Raw genomic sequence first — 14,696 nt, 5'->3', positions numbered from 1 at the left:
TCTCTCTCTCTCTCTCTCTCTCTCTCTCTCTCTCTCTCTCTCTCTCTCTCTCTCTCTCTCTCTCTCTCATCTCTTCTCTCTCTCTCTCTCTCTCTCTCTCTCTCTCTCTCGCTCTCCCGGGCACACACACGGATGTGAATACAACATGCAGTATATGAGGATATATCCAGAGGAGCTCTGAAGCCTCGCTTCCTGCAGACCTGATTAAGACGGAAGACACAAACAATAAAAACACCAAGGTTACGATAACAAGGTCAGCAACACACAAGCAGACACAGGTACGAAAAAAAGAAGTACAAAAAACCAGAAGCAGCCAAGGGTAAACCAAGTATCTCTGGAGTAAAATTTTGTACTCAGCCTTTTTTGTGCAAGGCTCCTGATGCTTGAACTATAAATCTATATATTGATGCAAAGATTGATGCACAGTAATGACAAATAAATAAATAAATAAATGAAATAAATAAAATGAAAATGTTAATGTTTTCATTGGAAATTCTTTTATTCCACACCAGAACACTTCGTGTAACAGGATATAACAAGAAGCAGTTGCTAAGAAAGTTAAATGATCAGAAATCTTGAAAATCACTGCGGGTGATGATGAGATTTCCGTAGCAGCAGAGTTCTTGGTCAGATGAGTACAACACTTGTAACTTGTCATTATATCAATTTTAAATATGATAACAGGCTTAGACCTCACTGCAGAATTACCACCAGCTATTTCCATGTTGTTCCATACTCTCAGAAGCGTTAAAACAGATATTTCTGTCTTTGCTTGGCTGTCATTAAAGACTGCGGTGTTTGTTTAAATGGAAAGGTTGTCATACTGACATCTGCGATGTAGCAACACAGCGAGATCAGACAGCTGCTGGAAGACAGACATTTATGCAGTGACTCTTGGGTTTTTCAAATGAAATGACACTGAGATGCCTCTATTCACTGAACGCATCGCAGCTGTACAATGAGATGATGCTTCTGACAACTTGCTATACATGCCTACAACAGGACCTGTTTAGATAAGCAAGACACCTGACTTGGCATGGTGTGGCCCCTATATGTGTCTGAGGTTACAGCTGAGGGCACACCACATCTTCAGCACCAAGGACAGCAGACACCACATACTGTGTCTTTACAGTAATAGGTCTTATTTATACATGAGCTATAATTACAAATAATTATGTATTAAATTGCCTGTAGTAGTAGTCATTTTATGTTTCAGAGTAGTATGATAAGGCCCTTTGATGAGGCTATGGCTGCGTTCTATATAGCCATTTAATTTGCATTTTATGCAACCATTTGAACTCTGTTCCCCACTGAAAGTCGACATACGATTAACACTCAAAATCAAAGACAGATAGTTGGAAGGTGAGAGACACTAATAACAGCAATAGTGTAGTAATAAAAATTGAGAAGAAAGTGTGTAAAATTCAAATTAGCAGCTAATTGTGCTGTAAATCCATATTAGTGATTTTAGTTTTCCTTGCACATGGCTTCTTTACAATACATTATTCAAGCGGACTTTGTCATTTTAGTTTTTTTCGTTACATTTTTCTGTGTTATTACACAAACATAGTTACCTATTGATGATTTAAATCACCAAGGTAACAATGACAAACAAAAGAAAAACATTTGAATGTCTGATAATTGTTTTATTTTGTGACCTGCGTGTCTTTAAGTTGTGGTGGAAAATCTTTTTAGCAGCCAACTTTTAGCAGCAATAGACAGCGGTTACGATTAGTGGAGCAGTGCACCACATAAAAAGAGAGGAAAAAAACATGACATGTCATTCTCTGTGGATGTTGAATTGATAGCGGTACCGCCACAAATCACAAAACAGGCATTCTGCGCCAAAGAGTTTTCAGCGGGGGTCTATATCCCAGTGACAGCTCACTCTCTTTCTCCCTTGCCCTTACAGTACCTCTCCCTTCTTCTCTTTCTTCCTACTCCTTCTCCGGCTCGCTCCCTCTCATCCATCAGAAGTGATGGAGTGACTTTCCTGTGCTACTCCCAAATTTCCCTCCCCTGCTACATTACATGTGTATCCAAACATCCACTGTGTCTGTCAAACAGGACGCTTCCCGCTGTGTCCATCCTTCTGTCCTTGTCTACCCACTGACACGCACTCACACACACATATACCCAAAAGCAAAGTCAGTTAGAGTCCCACAGTGATCATCCTTCAGTGTTAAGCCACACTTGTCCGTTGCATATGCGGAATGTATGGAAGCATAGTTTTTTTTTCTTTTACTGCGCGCACACACACACACACACACACACACACACACACACACACACACACACACACACACACACACACACACACACACACACACACACACACGCACACACACACACACTGTAAACACACACTGTAATCCTTTTGTACTATGAACGCACAAAACCCCTCACATACAGTATTCTCATACACATGCACACACACAAAGACTGACCACTGTGAAGTGATCCTGTCAACTGGCAGGGGCCTCTCCAACAAATAAACACCCTATCTATCTATCCCTCCATTTCTGTTTTAGGCCTGGCTGTGTGTGTGTGTGTGTGTGTGTGTGTGTGTGTGTGTGTGTGTGTGTGTGTGTGTGTGTGTGTGTGTGTGTGTGTGTGTGTGTGTGTGTGTGTGTGTGTGTGTGTGTGTGTGTGTGTGCATTTGGATGTATTTGTCTCTGTGTGTGTTAAGTTGAATTCCTGAGCCTGTGGTTACCAACAGCTTTGAAGTCCCAACAGCACCAGGGCCCCAGGGTGGCAGGCTTACCCGCCACCCCCAGCCTGCAGTTGAAGGCCCATAAAGAGAAAAGCAAACAGGCAATAATACCCCGAATGAACAAACCTTTGCTGCATCCTTGGCTACAGCCTCCTCCTTGGCCCTGCACAGGCACACATGCACGCTCATCCACACAAGCACATGGACGCTGCATCGGTATATTGTATGAGTGCACGCAGAGATCAAGAAGTAGACTGAGAGGGAGGGACTGAGACACAAACAGACATGTGCTCATGCAGTCTTTCAGTTTGCATGTAGGGCAATGAGCATATGAATGCATGCTCACTCTCTCTCTCTCTCTCTCTCTCTCTCTCTCTCTCTCTCTCTCTCTCACACACACACACACGCACACACACACACACACACGTGCATACCATACAGAATGTGAGCATATACACAATTATTGCTGAGTTGCCTTGCTTAGTGAGTTATTTCTGCCTTTGGACTACAGTGGAATGGTCTCTAATTAACTCTATGCTCATCATCTCTCCCCTCTCTCACTTTCTCACTCTCCCTTTCTCTTTTTCCCTCCCTGCAGTCAGATTTCCCTCCCGGCTGCTGTGGAGTGGAGTGGGAGTCAGTATGATTGCTGCAGGCTTCTCAGCATGCTTTAATTAGCTCCTTTTTTTCTTTTTTTCTTTTTTAAATCAAGGTTATGGAAGATCCTCAAAAAGTCAAACTATACTGGAGGGACACAAAATGTGGGCAGTTATAGAGACACACTATGAAAAAACAAAAACAAACAAACTAGCATTTCGATGCTAATGCATGCACCGCTTTGTATATGGATGAATGTGCATGGATTCCCTTTTTGTCTTGTGTTCAGCCCCAACACATGTACTTATGAGTTAATAAAAGAGAGTAAACAGAGTGAAATTCCACTTAACACACAGGAGGAGATGAGGTGAATGTCAGATGTGTAGAGGTGTGGACACTAGAAAGACTTGGCCATCAACTTTCTGATTTCTTCCAACAGTTTAGCAGAGAACTTTGGATGTACTTATTTTGATTTGCATAAGCATATATGTCGTAGCATGTTGGGAAACTGACTTCAGGGGTAAGGAAAAAAATGTGTGCATTTTTCATTTATTCAGCAAATTTAGTAAAATTCACTGTTAACATCATGATTCAGGACCTTTCTAACTGGAGCACTCAATCCAGGCTTTGTCCTTTCTTCCAGCCTATCCTTTCTTTTTCAGATCCAAAATGGCTAAATTCCAGGCAGCACACAGCCAAAAGGCTGCAGCAGAGAAAGCCTCCACACTAAGCTAAAGTGACAAGAGAGGAGGAGACTGATGCAATGGAACACTAGTGTTAGAACGGAGCCATGTACAGTATTACACTTCATTCACCCAAACAAACACACACACACACACACACACACACACACACACACACGCACATACACACACACATACACATACACACTGAAATTAATGTCTGGATTGGCTTTGAATATGTGTATGGCGGACGTATATGAGTAACACCCGTCCCCGACCACAAAGTGTTGAGGTGCCCTTCAACAAGGAACTGAATGCGCCACAGTAACAGGCTATTGTTAAACTGAGACTGTGAGACTATGTAGCTCCCATTGTGTATGTGTGCAACTATGAGGTGTAGCTGGGTGCTGCTGGAAAAAGGAAAAATGGCTCAGTTGACTGTGAACAGGATAAATAAAGGTTACAGCACACATACGAACAATGCAAGAGCATATTAGTGACAAAAAGAAAAAATAAGCAGTGATATATATTAGCCTGTTGCTGGATTGGAGATTCTGTCATGGCAATTTAGGGGATATGGTGGTAGCGGTGGTGTGAGTGTGCATGTGTGTGTGTGTCAGTGTGTATATGTGTGCTTTTTGATGTGGTTGTGTGTGTGTGTTCAACTGACATGTTCTTGTGGAGAGTCGGGCAGTTATATAATGGCCAACACAAACAAACAGAGCCTTTCCAAGGGACCAGAAGAGAGCCAATAGCTCCATGAATTCACAGCACTCAGCCTCAACAGTCTGGCAGAAAAATATACAAAAAAACAGTACAAAAGCAATATGGGTGATGAGAAAAAATAAGAAGGAAAATGAAAGCACTGTGGGACTTATACAGCTACAGCACAGCTGAAACTCTTCTGCTTTGCCTGCAGTAATTGTCCAGAAGGAGTATTTGAAGTAAACGTTTGATGTAAAATCAAATGTTTGCCATTGAGGTTGATCATTTTCAGTATTTTAATCATGTGATAAGTCTTATTCTTCTCAGACCATACACTGTATAACTAGCACAGGGGTCAAGCTAAAAACAGCATTGGAAAGATTTTTGTTGCATGCATTATGGGATTTCTGACTCCTAGGGGGAAGAAAGACTCCAAAAGAAACTCAGAAAAGCATATCAAGCAGAAACAGAGCAGCACTTGCATCCTATTGGAGTGCGTATGTATGTATAGATATGTGTATGTGTTGTTTTTCTTTTGGCAAAGTAAGTGCTACAATTTCTTCACCAGCCATGTGGGTTCTCCACCATTTGGTGTCAACCACAGTGGTGTTTGAAAAGTCACACTGGTGATATTCTACTTTTTTCTTTCTTGCTTTCTTGCTTGCACACATTTGTTGTTTGGTCCAGCATCTGCTTTTATGCTTTTTTCTGGCTGTGCTCTTCCGCCACAGACTTTTTTGGTGTCAACCATAGGGGCCACTTAACCAAAGCAATGAGCTGAAATGTGTGTGTGTATATAGTGACAGACTGGGAATGGCAGTGCTAATAACTAAAATATAAAAAATGAAAAAGTAAAAATAGATGCTGAATTAAGAGAATTAAACTTTAGTGTTTCATCGACCAGGTGGACGCTGACTTTGCGTTACAAAGTCAATATGAAATTTCTAATGTGGGTCCAGCATGTCTGCTTGAAAGCCAAGCTTGTCTTTGCGTGAGGGCAGCAGCTAAATCACTTAAGCAAGAGAGTGTAGAGTGATATAAAACATTCGACATGAGATGGACAGCAGGCTTTGAATCAGTGGCCAAGACCATCCGCCACTGGGGTGAACAGAGAGTGCGGGAAGAAGGAGAGGAAGTAAACACGGAGAAATGGGCAATTTTATTAGGAAAAGATCACTACAATCATTAAATACAAATAACATCAGAACATCAAAATGATCTATTACAAATAATTAGAATTCCCATTTACTTTTTAGTACCTTAGAACTTGGCGAAGTAACTTTTATTTTCTTTCTAGAAAGCACTACCTGCTCTCCTTCTACCAATAATAAGATTCAGTAAGTAATCCGAGCAAAACCAACAACCTAGCCAGTAAATGTGTCCGTTTGTCTTTGTGTATAGATTTACTCTATGTGTCATTGTAATAAGCATTATAATGCTAGCAAGTTTAAGGATTGAGTGTCTTGATAAATCCAGCAAGAATGTAAACCTGGGTCTCCCTTCATTGCACAAAAGAACAGCTGCTTGCATTTGTAACATGCACGCATGCACACATGCACACACGCACACACATACACACACACACAAATTCTAGAGACAGACATCCGTTTGCTGTTTCAGGATCAAATTAGGGTGGCAGGAATTTCACACTGATTGTAGATAGGAGTTAGTTCACCTGCTCCAGTCTGTTCTAATGACAGATGAAAGACTGACTTAGCTAGATTAAATCCAGCCTCACATTCTCTGTGGAAAGGCTTAAGTCTGTTCACAAAACATACAGTAATCCAGATGATGACTGACACGTCCATTCACACTGTATGGTCCGAAAGAAAAAAAACCTCACAGTTTCTCCCTGACAAAAGATCCAATGACATGTTCTTGTGTAATATGGATGATGAAATATCAAAATATGCTCACAGTAGTCTGTATCCTGTGAAACATGTAATGACACATATGCATTGCGGCCATCAGCCACACACACACACACACACATGTCCACACACACTCTCATAACTGAAGCCCATGCATAGTGTCCCATTTCCACAGCCAGACAGAATCTGTTTGTTCTTTTGAAGGCGCCACTGAAAAAACATCCTCACTTTCACAAACATTTCTGACTATACACACAAACACACACACACACACACACACACATACAGTACATACATACATACACACATACACACACACACAGCCCAGCAAGATAATGGCAGTCTAATACTAGAGTGTACTCTATTAAAGCCATTAAACACACTTTGGAGACTGTATAAACAAAGACAGCTGTTCTCATGTTGTGTCTGTCTCTTGCTAGGATAGAGACTGGATGGTAAATGGAAGATGCTGCATCAAGGCGTCTTGTCCAAGAAAACAAAGCATTAAATATTCAGCAAAGGTGCTCCATCCACTTGACTTCGAGCTAACAGTCAAAACCAACAGTATTCAATCCAAACGCATTAGTCGCTGCACTCTCGTCTTAAATCTAATGCTTAACCACTGCTGCCTGACAGCATGAAAGTTTAATTACTTGATTATTGATTTGTAATCTTTGCTGAATTAGTTTGTGTATTTCACTGAAACACAAGCATGGAATCCTTGAAGAAGTTTTGAGTACAACAGTATTATATTGATATACTAAATCCTTTCATCAAAAAAAACCCCCAAACACAACCAGACTCCTGCATGGAATTTTGGGGCCCAATAAGTGTCTGTTTGCAGGTCTGTGACTTGTAAATACATGGTTTAGACATCTGTTTCTATCTGTTTTAGCTGGCTATAGTATTGTCAATATGTTTTCAACATCCTCACTATCTGTCTGTACGGTGACCTAACCTCATGCACTCATCTATCTGTTAACACAGAGGGCCTGGAGAGCGAGCTGCGCACAGGGGCCCCTGATGGCTGCATGCGGGGGCTGTGGGGGCCTGTTGGTGCAGCTGTCCCACTCCAGAGTAACATAAGACCTTATTAGAGTCCATTAGACCTCTCTGAAACTAATAAGAGATTGTCAAATACATCCAAACATTCACACAATTCAGAGACAGGAAGTGAAAGAAGGGTGGTTGGGTAAGAGGGTGGGGCTGGACATTTCTCTATTAAATTCTTTTTCTGTATCTTTGTCTTTAAGTCAACATTTCAAGCTTCAAAAAAGTCTATTCATCTACTGTATAAACTGTTTCCCATAAATATTTTGAAATGATATCATGGGACACGTCCCTTTTAGAGCTATTCTAATTTCAGAGTTCCTTCTTAACATGAGGCAGATGATACTGGCTGATCAATTTCTGCATATCAAGAACTATATCATATCAATATCAATAACTCCTTTTTTGATCGTCATTTTCTTGTTTGTGTTACTTAAAGGCCAAAGAAAACTCCACTTTACTTCTCCGTCACTGTGTTTACATTTTGTACATAAAAGGTTTTCATCTGACAACAAAGTTTCTCCTCGCATCTGGACTAGGAGACATGCTTGCCTGGAGTCCACCACCCCAGAAAAAGAGCTTCCCTTGGCCCTGACAGCAGGGGCATGACCTGGTAGAGAGCCTTTGATCTTTAATTAACACTGGGCATGGCTCTAGAGGGGAGTGAGCTGATGAACATGGGAGCATTTGGGAGCAGCTACAATAACTAGGATAAGAGAGCTAGACCGAGCTAGACTTCTTCTTTTCTTTTTCTTTTTTTTTTGGTTCAAACTTCCAACACCGTTTTAACTTTAAAGTCAGTGTGGTGTAGCCGCAGTGCAGAGGTGGCTGCTCTCAAATAGACGCTGCGTCTGGCTTCTTAAGCACAGTGAAGAGCTCTCTGAAACTGAGAAAAGAAGAACACTGTCTGCTATTGCAAGCATTTTTTCTCTTTGATGAAGACAAATAAAATTTACAAAAACATAAACCAGTGGGGCATGAAGTAAGTAAGTATTTATATCAGGTCTGTTGTTATTTTAACACAGGCATTGCAGTGTTGAAATATATAATTCACCTTTACTCATAAATGTATTGGAAGCAACACTTTCTACAAATGCAATATGATGATGGAGCTGCTGCACTGAACAGGCAGCAGACTCAAAATAATCTTGTTGAAGACAAAACATTAATGAAGTACTGCAGCTGTAATTGATTAAATCTGTAAAACCAGCCACAGGAGCCACATACTGGAAATATAATATTGCATAAGTGGTCTAGTGATTTTATATCTGTATGCATATGTGCAACACTCTATAAGAAAATGCCTTTAAAAATCCATTTCCTACACCTGAAGGAAAAAAATAAGCATATAACACTATTAATTTTAAACAGGCTGAAATGCTGTCTCATGTGCTGAGATGAAAGGCCCATTATGGCATTTAACCTTTGAACCCACTGGCTGCTTGATCCCACAGGGGATATAAAAGTTGCCATGGGGGCGTCCTTTACTTAATCTTTTTTGACAAAGTAGTTAAACTGAAATGAATTGAAAACATGAAGAGGAACAAGGATATGTAAGGACAATTACTATCAATAAACAAGTTGTCTAGGAAACAGCTGCTTCTGCTGGTAAAATCCTCAGGTAAGGGGTGTTTTGCACGAGCAGTATGATAGATATAACAAAATCCAGCATCACCAGGAGCCAAACCATCATTTAGTGACTGCAACCATTATATCATCTTGATTCTCTCCAACAACCAACTGGCAACAACTTACATCAGTCCTCAGCAAAATTTGTAATAATGATACAGAAGACAGAAAGAAAGTCAACAGTCAGGCAGCCACATTTATGTTTTTTTATTGTTGCCAGCACTTCCAAGTCAACAACATATTTTGGGGGTGAGACTGAGTATCTCCAGACTCGACTGTCTGCCCACTCATGACTCCACCAAACACCCACAACCATCACCGCAGCTATTTCATTATTCACCATCCACTCCAGTCCTCTCCTTTCTTCTGTTATCGGTCCCATCCTTGCTACCCTGGTTCAGATCTTCGCAAAGCTAACGATGTGACACAGAGCAGCTTACTATTGAACTACTGCATGCCGCACTCTGTACCTCAAAGACCTGGATAACGCATCACACACATGCATGGAAATGTATAGGTGCAATTACTGACTTATCCACCAACACTCTGGGTTTCTCAGGTTCTTTTGAAGGCGTTACACTTACAGAAAGCACACGCACACACAAATGCGTACATGCATATACAAAGGATGGGCACTTCATATTAAAGATTCTGGACTGACAGATATGAAGTTGAAGTCTTCACATCAAACACATCACTTTTGCAGGCTTGGTAAATCCTGTGTTATATCACTCACAACATCTCAAACAAGGACAGAAACTAAACATTTCATTTTTCAGCCTGTAGTCGATGCAAAAGGGGAAATGATGTATCTCATATGAAGAAAGGCAGATGACAGACAAAATGAAAGGATGAGAGAACTGAGAAAAAAATGCATGATTGAAAAGAAATCCATCTTACTTTGGCAGGTGTTGCTCCTCTCCTCGTACCCCGGGTTACATAGACACTTCCCAATAGGCACAAGCCACTCCCCCTCTGTGCTGCAGTACATTCGGGGAGGCTCCTCCTCTTTGGAATGATTGACGCATGAGCCTTTGACCTCCACCAGTGACTGGGAGTCCATGGGCACCGTATCAGGGAAGGACGCCAGATTCCTCACTGTTTGTGGGCACTTCTTAAAGTAAACCCTCACTGAAACTAAAGCTACGCAGGCACCCACATCCTGGAACGCCAGGTAGAAGCCCTTCTTGGTCATGGGACCCACCTCACGCACCTCAGTGTTGAGTTTGAGGATGCGATCGCCGAGGTCCATTTGGGTGAAACTCTCATCAGCAGCAATGGTGTCAATCTTTGAGAACTGGTGCTCCCTGAAGTGACTGCCCTGGTCATCATCTGTCTCTTGGTAGAGGAGGTTGAAGGTCTCCTTGCAGGTGCCCAGGACCAACGGGATGGAGTTGCAGTCCCTCAGGGTGAACTTCAGCTCCACGTAGATCTTCTGGGCTGACTGACGGGGGATCCAGTTGGTGCGAAGCCAGTTGTTCTGGCTGTACTCCATCACGTTGCAGACCTGGAAAGTCCTGATGGGAGTGTAGTGCTCATCCACCCCACTGATCTCCTCCCACTGAAAAAAAAAGATGTAGGAAAGGAGAGGTGGAGGAGAGAAAACAGAGAGAAACGAGTAGGAGCAACAGGCAAGGGAGGCAGAGAAGCAAATGCAGGGGAGAAAAAGAAGGTAGATTAAAGAGAAATCAGAGAAAAATGGAGGAAGGCAAAGGGAGGGATGATGGAAGTAACAGAGTTGTAAGAAGGAAGAAAGTGATGGAAAAAGATGAAGGAAAGGGTTGGGTTGGAATCAGAGAAGGAGGAATAAGAGGAGAGTAGGGGAGGATAGCAGAGAGAAAAATAAAGTTATCTCCACCCTGTAAGCAGTTACCAATGAATTATTTAGATTCAGATACACTTGCTGAATACTAAACATACAATAAACACTTAAGGGTGGAAAAAATAACTCTACCAGATCTCTTGTAAATTACTCAAATTAATTAAAAGTAAACTTGCTGCCTTAACCAAATTTTCTAGATTACAGCACCATGAAAAAATATATCTCAGCGAAAACAATGAAGTGATTTCCCATCTCAATTGTGCTAAATTTGCATGAAGCTACTAAATTATTGTTACATATTAACCAATCTCCAGTGTGTTTTTTTCCACCCTTATACTAACGCGTGAGGATTTAAAGCTGCAGTCTTGGCTATCTACATCACAGTACGACTGCTACTAAAGGAAACGTGCTGAATCCACTACGAAACAAAGGAAGCTACGAAGTATAGACAGATGTGAGTGTATACCAGGAACGTTCGTGTCTATCTTACATTTTCCCTCCACTGGGAGAAAGCAATGAGAGAGGAGAGGAGAAAAGAAAGCAGGGTCATTCCTTTTGAATTCAACACAGCAGGAAGACTCATTGATCATGTGCTTTGGCTTCACTGTTCAGGCAAATCAACAATGAATCACTGCGATGATGAATGGGCAAACACCTGAAACACTGGGCTCATTGTGGTTAAAATGACAGTCATTACAACGAACGGGCCTCAATGGATGCTTTTTCTTTTATTTTTTTTTTGGTGAAGTTTAGAATGGATGTGTGTCTAAATGAGCGGCGCTTTCGTCAAAGAGAAAGAAGAGAAACACTTTCTTGGTAAGTGGAAACTGAATTATCGCTCCTTTCACGCAAGCATTAAAACATGGTTTTAAACATAAACGCACACACATATAAGTTCACATAAGGCTCATGTGAAGTGTTTTAAGTCCCATAGATGGCAGACACAGCAGGTGTTTTCAGCCTGAACACAGAAGTTAATGGCGAGCTAAGAAAGTCGAGGTTTTCTATTACATGCTTTTGTGTGTGTGTGTGTGCCTTAGTGTGTGTGTGCCTGGGTGTGTGGGTGTAAAGCATATCTATGAGTGTCTGGTGTTCAAGGAGCTCTCAGGCTTAAGGATGGCCACTTGCTTTTCATCTCACAGTGAAGTTAATGAAACACCCCTAAGAGAGAGAGCGAGCGACAGAGAGAGTGCACTAGAAAAAGTAAAAGAGATAAAGCTAAAAAGCAGAGTGAAAAGAAAAAAGGAGGGAGCAATAGAGGAGTACGGGAAATTGAAGAGGGGGGCCGGGGGGGTGTACCATTGGTGTTTAGTCTCCTCTGTCATGCTTTCCTTGGTATCACCTCATTCATCAGAGTGTAGTTCAAGCTCTCTATAGCTCTAACAATAACAGGGGAAAGTAGACAGAACGGAGTGGGGCTAAATATAGAGAGGTGAAGCAAAACTTAATATTTCACTTCACTTTAGTCATGAGTTGAATAGCCTGACTGAATGATGTGATGACATGCAAAAATCTTTGATGACAGACCTTAGCAAAACAGAAAATAGAGGGAAGGCAAGACCTGCCACTATGATTAGTGATTCTGTTGATATTGTGTTTGATAAGCCGGTGTTCTTACTTGAACATATCGTAATGAATATATTCTACAACTTTTTTCTGTCATAGACAAACAATGACTTTGAGTCAGGGTATAAAGCAGCAGAACATGTCTTCTTTTGGGAACACTTAACATTTAACATGCATTTTTTGTGCAGATGTAATCTGTCAGCGCTGTTGGTTAAAAATGCTCTATAGAAATATTACCTGCTAAAAGTAATAAAAGCAGAAGTACAGAGATTCTGTCCAAAAATACATGAAAATAGGAAACTTGTGTCAGTGAAGGTGTTGATACTTTCCTTCATTCAAACTGAAATGTGCATAATGTACCATGATGTCCATTCTACAGTATCATTTATCACCACCCAGTCTAGTAAAAATATTTTAATGTAATTTACTATAACAAATATGCTGTGAATTTATTCAATATTAATATAATAAAAGAAATGTAACGCAGGCCAGATTATGTTTCTGAAAAGTCACAAAATGTATCTAATTTGTTTTCCCTACAAAATCTGCTTTTAGGGATGAAAACATGGTTATTGTTTTCATGATTATATTTAGACACATAAAGCACTTGATTAAGGTTAGCAAAAGACACAGACTTTGGTTAGATATTGAGAAAGTCAACACTAACTGATTTACCGCAGGACTCAAGATGTGAACCCTGGTGTCTGGTGTCAAACTACACATTGTACAACCACCATCCAACCCAAACACCTGCCTATGACTTTTACATAGTACAGAAAGTAGAAAAAGTAGCATGTCCATGACTAAGGTGAAAAGACTGAAAACATAATCTAGGCAATAAATTCATGTCCTTTGTAAAGTACTTGGCAAAACAAATTAGTTGTAAATAAATGTTATTTCCCAGATTACAGAGTTGGTTGGCTCTATCATAGAAAACCTTAAGAGAATGGAGCGAATGTAAATGAAGCAGGTTTACATATCCACTCCGAACTGTCCCATCACTTTCTCATTGCTTCAAGAGCTTTGCTAATAATTTAGAAAAGTATTGTTATATTTCATTGTGTCACATTTAATTTGCCCTTCCCTTGAAAAGTAAGCTACTCCAGCAAAATTGGTTTATGACAGAACAAGTGGCCTCAGGTGGCAAGCAAAGTGTGTGTGTATGTGTGCTGTACTGCTGAGCAAATGTGTGGTGTTTGTGAATACGAACAATGTGCCATTCAATTTCCTATGTATGAGCATACTGTATGTTAATTTGTGTTTGTGCATGCATTTTGTGTGCATATGTGCATACTAGTTAGTTTTTGTGAGCAGATGTCTGACTGAGCTGCCGGCTTTATGTCTTATCCATTTGTGTACTTTCATGTCCACCCATATGATGCAAACTGTGCTAAATCTAAACCGAGTGAGGGCTCTTTGCTTTCAAGTTATCTTTGGGAGGGGTCTGACGTTTGCTGAACACACACACAATGTTCAAAATCAAACCCAGGTGTGTGTGTACGTACGTGTGTATTAGGTATGCTATATCCTATTCCAGAGGAGATGACTTGACTTAAGCAAGTCTCTGCCAAAATAAATGAGACCTCCGCAACGATGTGAGGATCCCACTCTGGAGGATAGAATCTAATATACGGAGCTACCCTCCTCCCCAACTCTAAACAATACATCATAAGAATGAACTGCCACAACCTTGAAACATTTCCCCCAGTTAGTTAGCTAAGACTTGTTTTATCTGTCCTTCACTAGCGGAAGAGGGAGTGAAGACAGACATAAAGGATTTCTAAAAACCACAATTCAGCTCCAGATGCAGAAGTGCGTTAGATATGAGAGAATGAGGTGCTCTATAGTCCAGTGAAGGTATCAACTGTATGGAACAAACAGCCACTGTTACGGAGAAGTAACTAGCCACAAGGGGAGAGTTTAGCATATGGTTTTAGGCACTTAATTCATGAATCAGGGCACAGTCATGCATGGCAAAGTAGTGCTTGAACACCCTTTTTGAGCATTTGAGGGGGTGCACGTGAAATCAAGGTAGTATTAGAGAAAATCACAAATGATCA

General features: G+C 40.9%; 1 protein-coding gene across 3 annotated transcripts in view; it reads right to left on the bottom strand.

The window, feature by feature from the left end:
• Positions 1–14,696, bottom strand: part of epha3 (eph receptor A3) — a 98,831-nt gene that overhangs the window by 70,118 nt on the left and 14,017 nt on the right. For 2 of the 3 annotated variants that reach the window (XM_062431643.1, XM_062431644.1), the window contains exon 3: positions 10,149–10,809. In XM_062431643.1, the coding sequence (XP_062287627.1) occupies positions 10,149–10,809 (661 nt within the window). Of the gene's footprint in view, positions 1–10,148; positions 10,810–11,560; positions 11,573–14,696 lie in introns of all 3 variants that reach the window. The other variant, XM_062431645.1, reaches the window with a different exon arrangement.

This window comes from Scomber scombrus, chromosome 13 (assembly GCF_963691925.1).
Source record: "Scomber scombrus chromosome 13, fScoSco1.1, whole genome shotgun sequence".
Lineage (NCBI taxonomy): Eukaryota > Metazoa > Chordata > Actinopteri > Scombriformes > Scombridae > Scomber > Scomber scombrus.
This window is presented reverse-complemented; position numbering and strand designations above follow the sequence as displayed.